Genomic DNA, 11,959 nt, shown 5'->3' with positions numbered 1-11,959 from the left:
GGGATTTATTTTTAAGGATTAACTTTCAAGAAAGTGACACGGAAGAGGAGAATTTCATGAGCTTGTTTGAGAAAAAAATAATGAAAAAAATATAAATTTATATTTTTGATAAGGGTAAATTTAAAAATAATTAAGGTTAATTAAACAATAGGGGCTGATGAATAAATTAAGGGGTTCAAATAGTGGTGGACCCAGGAAATAAATTCAGAAGGGGCTTAATATAAATTGATAAAAAAATTTTGAAAAGATAATAAAAACTAACTGAAAAAATAATAAGTAAAATATTCAATTTCATTGACATAATCATTTTTAAAACTTCTTCAACTGTTCTCGACGTGTTTTCATGTGTTTGAAAACGTTGAATAATAACTTCATTGTTAATACAAGCAAATACATCTTTTTTTATGTAAACAACTAAGTTATCATCAGCCATTGATCACCCATCCGGTTTCGAAGTCGATTCTTCACAAAATTTATGGCTGAAAATACTCTCACTACAGTGGCAGTGGCTACAGGTAGAATTAAAGCCAATGTAACCAATTGGTAAACTAACGGATACACCTTGTCCTTTTTAGTCTTAACCATGGTCCTTGCAAGTTCATTAATCCCTTTCAATTATGAAAATTGTGTACTAGATCGCAAATCCATAATGTAAACATCAAGTTGCATCTCAAGTGCCATAAGATCTATTGTAGAAAAATCTTTAGGATAAAATTCAGCAAGTCACTGTAATTTTTCCTTGTCAAAAGCTGCAAACAAATCATTTGGACATAAGCAAGCCAAACCAATAAGCAACTTCATATTTGACTCATTGTAACGATTATTTAGCTCTTGAAGATGCATGTCTAAGACGGCATAAAATAACTCAACTTGATATCGGTGTAAATTTGTGATCTCTCGAGCTTTATGGCGTGACCGGCCTGTAATTAAAAACAAATCGTCCATGTTTAAAACATCAATATCATGCTTGTTGCAGAAAGTAGAAACTTGATCAAATAAAGAATCTCATCCACTATCTCTTAACTTTTGAAGGTTATGCTTATAAACTTCAACCAATTTTACAGCATTCCAAATATCCTGATCTTTTCTTTTGTAGTGCTCGTGACAACTCATTTGCATAGCCAAGAATATTTTTCATCAAGAACAAACAAAATATGAAATCAAATGATTGCATAAACTTCAATAGTGTTTTAGCTTGAAATCTTTGTTCAAAATTTCCTTGAACTTCAATTATCTCAAGCACATCAACCACAAATGGAAACATAGAAATTATGCTCGTTAACGTACCATAATAAGAAGACCAACGTGTATTAATAGGACGCTTTAAAGTAATCTCCTGATTCAAACCTTGTCCACTTGAAAGCTCGCCTTTACCCAATGCTTCAATAATTGTAAGAGCATGTTTCTTATGTAGAATGTCACGGCATTTAGCTGACACTCCAACAATATTAACTAGTACTAAAACTAAATTGAATAAAGAATTAACTTCTTTATGCTTTTTTGCCACAGAAATAAGAGTCAACTGAAGTTGATGAGCAAAACAGTGAACATAATATGCATATCCATTCTCTTTTAAAATGAGCGTTTTCAAATCATTGAACTCACCCTACATATTACTTGCCCCATCATAACCTTGCCCACATAACATTGACAAACTCAATCCAAGCCTTAAAAACATATTATCAAGAGACTCTTTAAATGAGGCAGCTGTAGTGCTAGAAACATGGTTAATGCCAACAAAATGTTCAACCACATATCCATTCTTATCTACATAATGTAATACAACAGTCATTTGCCCTTTTGTAGATATATCATGAGACTCGTCAATTAGAATAGAAAATAATGCATCATCCATCTCTCTAATAATAACATTAGTAGTTTCAGTTGCAGCACAACTTACAATGTCTTTTTTGGATATTTGGGGATATCATTTTGCAGATTTAGAGGAGTGTTTCTGAAAGTAACAAGATTAATATCTTCATTATGATCAGCAACGAAGTGTAAAAGCTCAAGAAAATTCCCTTTGTTGCTTGAACCATCAGACTTATCATGCCCACAAAATGTTAGCCCTTGATTTAGAAGAAATCGAATACAATCAACAACAACATTCAAGAGAGTTTCATATTCACTTTGAGTTTTCTTGGATTGTCTTTCAAAAAAAAGTTGCTATATGTTGTTTCTGATTCATCAACCTTTCACATTTCTGCCTAACTCGGTTATGGGCACCATTGACACCTCCTTCATGAATCTTTAATTTTTTTTCTTTTTCCAATTTTTAAATCCTTTCCCAGTAAAAGTATCACCGTCCGCTTGATCACCATTATCTTTTTTGAAAAGATAACAAAAAAGACAATATACAGACTTTTCTTTTATACTATATTCCAACCAAGAACCAAATTCCTTGAACCAATCCGAAACAAATTATCGTTGTTGATTTCCAAATTTCTCAAATTTAAAATTGTGCCCCTTAGGTTGAAAAGAACCCCTTTGTAAGTATGTTCTTCGAACTTGATCTCGAATATTACAATTATAATTATCAATACAAGGTCATAAGTTAGCAGACAAATTTTGTAAATTAACTTCATATGAACCATCACTAGTTCCCTCTAGAGGAGATGAGAGTTGTGGTTTCTTTTTAAAAAATTTTTCCATATCTGTTTCATATAAAAAAATATTAGATTAAATTCCACAATAAGGCTAAATCCAAACAAAATAACTACAACAACTAGAGGTGTTCAGAATCCAATCCGATTCGTTCAATTCGTCTGATCCGTGAAAATTCGATCCGTTGATTGATGGATTGGATATGAGTTGGAAATTTAAAAATCCGCAGTCGATAGATTGGATATGGATTTACTTATGTAAATCTACAAAAATCTGTGAATCCGCGCAAAAAAAAAAAATTATTTATTTATTTAAAAAATATTATAAATTTAAATAAAAAATATTATAAATGTGACATTACATAGTTACATAAGCACTATAACATATCTTAGCCATTACCCAATAATAATATAAAATAAAAAATAATTAAATAATCAAATATACAAATATAACTTGTAAAAATTGTAAAACAAAATAAAAGCAAAGTCACATGCACTAGCAAAAGCAACCTAACATAACGCCAAGTCACCAACAATTTGCAAAGCCACCCAAAAGCAAAGTAACATAATGCAAGTTACCAACAATTTGCAAACAAAAAACCCTAAGCTTCCCCGCCGTCACACGCACTAGCAACACCCAATACTGGTTCGATACACTCTCAACACCGATTTGAAGGACGTCGGCCACACGATTCTGGCTAGAGCAAGCCATCTTCTTCCCCGAGTCCATCAAGCCACTTCACAATCACTGGTTCCAGCCGAACAATTGGACTATCACAACCTTCAAGATCGCCACCCGTATGGCTTCTCCTAGTTCCCATCGTTGACGGCTCCGTAATTATCATTTTTTGACAGGCGCAACAGCCATGGTGAAGGATCAGACTGTGTTTGGTTTCAGAAATTTCGCCATTTCAATTAATTGTGGCTTTATTTGAACAATTAATTTCGGTGTTATATTAATGTATTATTGTTACTTTATTTGAACAATTAATCTTAGTGTGTTATATTTTAAAACTTTGAACGTATTATTGTAGTTTTATTTGAACAATTAATCTCGATGTGTTATATTTTAAAACTATGAATGTATTATTTTATCTTTATTTAAACAATTAATTTATTTAAATTTTATTCAAATTTTAATTTAATCAGTAGTAAATTTATTTTTATATTAGATTTTTTTATTTCATTAGTTCATGGTAGGGATGGCAATTTGGAACGGGATTGAGACATATTTTTGTTCCATAAAAAAATTTAAGAACGGGATTGTGACCTTTTTTTATCCCACTTGCATACACGAGACGGGAGTGAGATTGACAAATTCCGTCTCATCCGTCTCATTGCCGACTAAAAATGAAAATACTTTCAATTGGGATGGGATCCCACAGGATCCCATCTTTTTTGGGATAGGATCGAGACACATTTTTGTCCCAAAAAAAATATAGGGACGGGAGTGAGATGTTTTTTCATCCCACTCGCATATACGGGACAGGACTGAGATTAGTAAATCCCATCTCATCTCGTCCCATTGTCAACCCTAGTTCATGGATTGAAGAGAACTAAAAATTTTTAATTCGGAAACTAATGCGCAAAATGGTGGATTGGATATGGATTAAGTTAAATCTGCATCCGATCCGCAGACGTATGAATTGGATATGGATTGAGTTAAATCTGCATCCGATCCGTAGATCTATGGATTGGATTTGTATTGAATTTATTCAATCCGTGGATTGGATTGAAAAAATTATAACCCGCAAAATCATAGATCGGATATAGATTGATGTCTAATCCGTAAAATCCGATCCGTGAACACCCCTAACAACAACTCAACAAGAATAATTAATTTAATACAAATTCGATATTAAAAAAATAATTTAACAATACACTTAATGGGGCTTAGTGGCTCACGGAAAGATACATGATTGCAATTTTTATCTTTTCAATTGTTCATTTATTTGCATTAAAAAAGTGATTGCTTTTATATAATAAAGTATAAGCCACTTTCAAAGAGCACCCATTGTCCCACTACTTTCCATTTCAATTTTAATATTAAGGAATTGCTCATCTTGAAAAAATGGACATTTACTTTTGGAATTTTGTATATAGCTATCAGAATAAGAATTGATGAATAGAGTTATAGAGATGCAGAACATTAACTCTTCATTCGGCCAAAATCATTAATTCAAACTTCAAAACAACATTCAAGCATAATACTTGTTTCAATTTATGGCTGGTCTAGCAAGGGAAGAAACTCATGAAAGGCTCAGCGATAGCGGCGGCGACAATGAGTTGATGGCAGACTGGCAGTAGGAATGGAAACGTTCGGCAATGACGGTGGCTAAGTCTAATTGTAATTTAGTGATTCACAATTTTCATGATTTGGGGGTTTGTTTTTTTTTTTCTTTGTTCCTTTAATTTTTTTATTATTAATATAAAATGATGAGTTTTGTAAGTTAATTTTAAGTTAGAATTTGAATAAATTCGACAGTCTTATTATTTAAATAGATTTAATTTAAGAGCCCAAAATACCTTTTTATTTGTTGAGAAAAGCCCAAATCACTTAATATGTTAGTATTGGACTTAACAATTAGAAGGAGTTTACAGGCTTAATTTAAGAAATTTTAAGGCCTAGAGGGAGTTGAAGGCTCCTATGCCTTAATTGGGTTCATTCATGAGTTCAAATATCACAACTCAAATAATATTTTGTGCTTATAATTCGTACATGTCGTAATGACACGTGACATTTTTTCTTTTGGGATCAGCGCCAAATTAGGAGCCGGGTCTTGACGACACACAAGTCGGCCCATGTCTGTTGGGATATGACTGCATCTTTCAAATTTAAAGTCCACTCTAGGGACTTGCCTCATCCGTTCAAGTCTAGCTTGCCTTGAGCTTGAAGTATGCCCTTAAAAAAGGAAAGCGGATGTGCTCCCTCATATAACATCCTTTGCCTCAAGAAAGAGACGAGGAGATGTTCACCACTCAACGAATGAATAATTTGTAAATAATTATTAAAAGTAAAATGATTAGAGAAAAATAATTACTATTTAAGTAAGATAATATATTTAAATTAAATAAGTAATTAATGTTAACTACTACAGAGTAGATATTACAATGTATGAACTTATAGTTGAAAAATCAAAGAAAGATAATAAGTGTTAAAGTAAGATAATATATATTTAAATTAAATAAGTAATTAATATGAGCTAGTAGCTACTACGGGTAAAGATTATGATGTATGAACCTATAGTTGAAAAATTAAAGAAAGATAATTAATGCTAAATTAAGATAATATATATTTTAAATAAAATAAGTAATTAGTGTAAGTTACGTTGAGTTTGTGATTCATATTCTAATACCAATGAAAAAGAAAGAATGAGACATGAAACTTTGTCTGAGTTCTCTGGTGCTTCATCACCGTTTGTTGATCGAGTCAATTAAGTTAAATACCATTTTAGTCCTAATCATATCCAAGGACGGGTGAATCGTGAATTTAATAATCATCCCAATCTCATCTTCATTAATCCTGGCAATCTTTCATAACAGCAATGGTGAATTTTTTTTTTTTTTAAAATGGAAGAATTTTCATTAAACAAACGGATTACAGATTATTCAATAACCACAGAGGTGGAATGATGTTCCACTCCTGGAGACCTGACAAAGAACTTGCTGCACGTGCCACAGAGTGAGCAGCAAAGTTCGCAGACCGACGCATAAACGAGAATTGTACTTCTCCTATAGAGTTAACAAGAGTCCGACAATCTTCAATAATTACACCAAACCCATTTGGACCTGCAAACTCCTCGGCCAAATCTCGAAACACTTGTAAACAGTCCATTTCTATAATAACACAAGGAAACTGCAGCTCTTTAATCCAGCTGAGAGCTTCTCGAATCCCAAGTGCTTCTGCCTCCCGTGCTCCAAAACTTCCTGTCATTCCAGCACACCGAGCTGCCAAAAAACAACCTTCTGAATTGCGAATCACACAGCAACGGTGAATTTAATAAGCGAAATTTACCCATTTATTTATTTTTTTTAAAAAAGAAAAAAGCTGAAACTTTGGATTATTCATGTGATTCAAATCACCTTCGTTGCAAATGGGAGTTGGCTGGTTCGCCCCCATTATCTTTTAGGAGCTCTACCTTTAGTTTCAATCGTTATGAATGAGTGTAGAGTGTAGACACCTCATATTAATCATTAATTCAAAGTCGTACGATAAACCAATCAGCAAGAAAGGGAAGATGAACATGGCTTTTCGTCACTGCAACTGGCATCCATGTGACTAGTGCTCTGATATTATCTTAATTAATAAATATCCTTTTCCAAAAGAAATAAAAAATTAATAAATACCTTCATTATTGAAAATCACTGTTTGATATAAATCATTTGATCAGCAGCCACCTCAGCGAGATCAACAACAAGAAGTTGCTCGATTTTTAAATAATTTTATTTAATTACTTACTTGAGTTTGAATTGTGGAAAAGAAAAAAGTAATTGATTAAAAATATTGAACAAAATCCTACAAATCATAACATGTCACGGCTCAGGGAGAAGAATTATATTGAAAGTTCTAATTCACCGATAATTTTATTACCGGGGAGTATTCTATGATACAGACTTAAAAGTCAAATAAGGAAACAAGAAGTTTCCTGCAATTAAGAAAAACATGCAGGCTGATATATTTAGAAAGTGCAATTAAGTTTGCATGTACAGCATGGGACACAGCTAAGACATTATTCAAGATCCAGCAAGATTACAATTAAATATGTTATACTTAATGTGTTTGATAAGTATTAGTTACTGTAGTTTGAAAATTAAGTTGATTTAATTTTACATATATATGTATGATGAAAAATTTATTATATATTTATTAATTTTATCAAAATTATTATTTAAAAAAATTATATTTACTACATAATATTAAATTTTATTTCATAATTATAATTTATTTTCACTTACACCACTTCAATCTCAAACAGAGTCACAATAATTCAGATTTGGTGTCCGTTCGTATTATTAATTAAGGAAACCCTCAATATTACTTCACTTCACGTGATTCTCTTTGTAGCCTAATTACAAAAGCATTTATAATCAACATTATATTTCTTTCTCCAATTATGTTCTTTTCCGTAGACGTCTTGGATGGAATAAATAATGCCTTACCCCAAACTGCAAGTTGCATATTTTTTCGATGATTAGGCACGCGAGATGTTAACAGAATTAATTTTCTAAGTGGGTCTTCAGAATTAATTTTATTATTTGGATAACAAGATTTAGCAGATCTGAATACGTATATTTGAGCCATATCTTGCAATAATTTTCGGCCGATGGCGTGAATCACGTGGCAATAAAAAATTAATTTTTCACAATAATTTTTGTCACAACCTCTTTGATCCCCATCTTTTTCTTTGAATTTAACCCTTAGCAAATTATTAATTTAGTTAACAATTAGATGCAGTCGGAGAAACGTTTTTTAGAACACTCCAACACCTTTTCTTTTGGATGGCACCACAGAAAATTATTATGAACACATATTAACGGTCTGTTTGGTATTATAGTTAAGCAGCTATAATTTGAAACTGCATCTTTAAAGTATTTTGTAAACATTTGTTGTTGTATTAAAAGTTGAGTTAATTTTTTCCACACTTGTATGATAAAAAATATATACATCTTTATTATTTTTGTTAAAATTATTATTTAGAAGTCATATTTATCCTACACCATCAACTTTTATTTAACAATTTTTATTTTTCACAAGAGCTTAAATAAAAACAACAACACTTTAATAGCAAATGGGTCCTAATAGTATATATGACTCTTTCGCTATTATATATAGAGCTCAAATACATTGATTTGCATCAATTATCAATTAACCCTACTTAGCCTAATAAGGATGAATTTGATTGATGGAGAGCATGATACTGAGCTACTTGAAGCTCAAGCTCATGTTTGGAATCACATTTTCAATTTCATAAACTCCATGTCACTTAAATGCGCTGTTGAATTAGGCATACCAGATCTTATCAACAAACATGGCAAACCCATGACCCTCAACGAGCTTGTTAGTGCCTTAACAATAAACCCATCAAAAACCCGATGTGTGTATCGCTTGATGCGCATTCTGATCCACTCAGGCTTCTTTGCACAGCAAACGCTAAATAGCAGCCGAAATAACAATGACGAAGAACAAGGTTATGTTCTCACAAATGCTTCTAAACTTCTCCTAAAAGACAACCCCTTAAGCGTGACACCTTTCTTGCAAGCCATGCTAGATCCTATTTTGCTATCACCGTGGCTGAAACTGAGCACTTGGTTTCAAAACGACGATCCTACGCCGTTTGATACGGCACATGGGAAGAGTTTTTGGGAGTATGCTGGGGACGAGCCAAAGATTAACAATTTCTTCAATGAAGCCATGGCAAGTGATGCGCGGTTGGCAACAAGTGTGGTGATACATAAGTGTAAGGATGTGTTTGAAGGTTTGAATTCGTTAGTGGATGTGGGTGGGGGCACGGGAACCGTGGCCAAGGCCATAGCTAAAGCGTTTCCTAATTTGGAGTGCACTGATTTTGATCTGCCACATGTGGTTAATGGCCTCGAAAGCGATTTGGCCAATCTCAAATATGTCGGTGGGGACGTGTTTGAGGCCATTCCCCCAGCTGATGCGGTTCTATTCAAGGTACGCGTATTGATTTCGATAGTTTAACTAAAGTGGTTTCTTGAGCATAAAATTAATACACACACACACACACACACACTAGAAGCATCTCAAATTACTTATGTACATCATATATTCATTCAATTTTACACTTTGGGTCTTCAAATATTCTAAATTCTAATATTATTGGTGATGACAAGCAGTGGATATTACATGACTGGAATGATGAAGAATGCGTGAAGATTCTTCAGAAATGTAAGGAAGCAATTACGAGCGATGTCAAGAAAGGTAAGGTGATTATTATCGACATGATGAGAGAGAATAAAAAAGGGGATTCTGAGTCTATTGAAACACAACTCTTCTTTGATATGTTGATGATGGTCTTGGTCACCGGAACAGAGCGAGATGAGAAAGAATGGGCCAAGCTTTTTGCGGATGCTGGTTTTAGTGACTATAAAATTACCCCCATTTTAGGTTTAAGATCTCTTATTGAGGTTTATCCTTAATAAGTTGTTTCTCGATCCTAGGGCTAGATTGAGTAGTTTCAAAACAATTTTATTTAGAAGGATCATCTAAATTTGAATTCTAAAAAATATAAGAGTTAAAATTTAAATTAGACATTACCTACCATTATATCTTTTATGTGAATATCAAATGCTTGTTTATGTATTGTTGTAATAAGCTTTATTTTACTTGGGTTCTCCAGTGGGTTGTAACTTACCTAGAATATTAGTTGCAAAATGAGAACCCAAGTTGTAATTTGCGAGTGTGCTAAAGAAATGGAAGTTTTGTGAAATAAATAAAAAGAAAGAGAGGGATTTTTGTTGTAAACTTTATATACTAAATGTTTTAGCACGTATTTGAATGACGATTTGGTCCCTGTTATATATACTAAATGTCCTACGTACATAATTAGGTCTCTAGAAAATTTTTAATATTCGATTTCATCTAGGGTGTTAAAATCATGACAGAGAAAAACACACTACATTGTCATTGAATTTAGATATTCTCTCAAATAGAAGAAATGAACCAAAGGATCTCCGTGTACACATAAAGTGAAAAAATTTCCAAGTTTCCTATCTCACTCCTATGGAGAGTGTTCCAAGTTTCCATCATTTTCCCAAAATAGGGGAAAGAGAGGGATTTAATTCTTGACTTGGTAGCGGATGTATTCCATTCAGCTAGCCGTTTGCAATTCAATTACATTGTTTTTTTTCCTAATGCGTTTACAGTGAAATGTTAGTTTTATCAATGGTTTAAATTTCAAGCAAGGTTATGAACAGGATTTATTAAAACAATCGCAATGATAATAAAAGACGATATTCTTATATTAAATCAACTATTTAATGCACAAAAAAAATCATTATCCTAATCATTGCATTATAATCAATAATTTGAATTTAAATAAATACTTATTGGACATTAATAGATTGATTTACTGAGAAGTTTGACTTGAATAATACCTATAAAAAAATCAATTTTATGTTTTAGTCTTAAGATTTAAACTAGGGCGTCATATAAATAAAACTGCTTAAAACTACTTGACTAAATTTTTTAGAGTAAATATAATTATGTATTTTTAACCCAAAAAAATTTAATAAAATTATCAAATTAATTATTATTTAGTTTTAGAAAGTAAATAAATGGACAAAATCCAAATCAATTTTCAACTCTGTATCTCACAAGACTTAAACTCAATTAACTAACTAAATAAAACTTTTGAAACCTATTCAGAAAATCATTCCGCCATGTCGTCGGGCATAAGTAATAGAAAATTTTCTATATTGGATAGGGCCCTCAGTGGGTCAACTTTGCTGATCCATATGCTGATGTAACCTTTTTTTTTTTTAAAAAAAAAATTCTTCTTATTAAGCGAAGATGCTGCCAAGCTTCTTGACCGATTTTATTTATTTATTTTTTTAATAGGATGGACAAAGTTAAAAGTTCAATTAGATTTATTTAATTTTTTATTTCTCTTAAAATTTGAATTTGTGTGGGTAGCAGAATAAAATTACTTAAAAATTATTTGGTTAGAATTATGAGATCGGTTTCTGCACCCATTCAAGTAATAATGTTTATACAAAAGATAAATTTTGAATTGTCTCCCTTCTTAATTGATCATCTTCAAATCATCTTCTAACTTTTGAAAACCTCAAGTTACTCTTATTTTTTATATAAAAGATAAAGAAAAAAGGAGTGAGTTGATATTTTTTTCTTAAGAAAAATAAGGAGTAAATTGAGATTTTTAAAAATAAGAAGAATGATTTGAAGAGAGTAAATTTACTAATTATCTTATATAAATATTAGTAAACATTCTGATAAAATAGATTGGAGGAAAAATATCGTGGCACGGGATCAAATTTGAATAGTTTCGTCAACTCAATAGAATTAATATAAGATTAATCTCGAAAACAACAATCCATAACACGGTTCATCATTAATGGGAAAAAGAATAATAAGGGTTATTATTAAAATTCAGAGGGGTGTTTAAAGAAAAAGCAGAATTTTTTAAATTTGGGTGATGGATGTCATGAACTCATGATTCACGAGAAATAGCGTGTATCTCTAAAGGGCATTTTTAATGGGTTCAATGTATCCATCTGCTGACCCATGTGCTGATAAAATTGATATTTAATTTTTTTAATATATAGGGTTATTTTTTGCCATCCCCATAAGAATTAGGGAGGCCAATGGGGTGGGG

At 31.9% G+C, this 11,959-nt stretch overlaps 1 protein-coding gene and 1 pseudogene across 1 annotated transcript; one reads left to right on the top strand and one right to left on the bottom strand.

The window, feature by feature from the left end:
* Positions 1–1,048: 1,048 nt before the first annotated feature.
* On the bottom strand, positions 1,049–6,537 carry LOC112100877 (annotated as a pseudogene).
* A 1,922-nt stretch (positions 6,538–8,459) lies between these two features.
* On the top strand, positions 8,460–9,808 carry LOC18051856 (probable O-methyltransferase 3). The gene is made up of 2 exons (XM_006446665.2): positions 8,460–9,279; positions 9,462–9,808. Exons 1-2 carry the CDS (start codon positions 8,494–8,496, stop codon positions 9,762–9,764), a joined length of 1,089 nt encoding a protein of 362 aa, XP_006446728.1. The 5' UTR covers positions 8,460–8,493; the 3' UTR covers positions 9,765–9,808.
* The last annotated feature ends 2,151 nt before the right edge of the window (positions 9,809–11,959 follow it).

This window comes from Citrus clementina, unplaced genomic scaffold, assembly GCF_000493195.1.
Source record: "Citrus clementina cultivar Clemenules unplaced genomic scaffold, Citrus_clementina_v1.0 scaffold_2, whole genome shotgun sequence".
NCBI lineage: Eukaryota > Viridiplantae > Streptophyta > Magnoliopsida > Sapindales > Rutaceae > Citrus > Citrus x clementina.
Note: the sequence above shows the minus strand (reverse complement) of the source record. Positions and strands in the feature narration are given on the sequence as shown.

What these genes read in the sequence shown, in the direction of transcription:
- LOC18051856 (XM_006446665.2), top strand. Translation starts at nt 8,494, where the DNA reads ATGAATTTGATTGATGGAGAGCATGATACTGAGCTACTTGAAGCTCAA. An exon ending in CTGATGCGGTTCTATTCAAG is followed by an intron (nt 9,280 to 9,461) that starts GTACGCGTATTG and finishes GATGACAAGCAG; the next exon opens with TGGATATTACATGACTGGAA.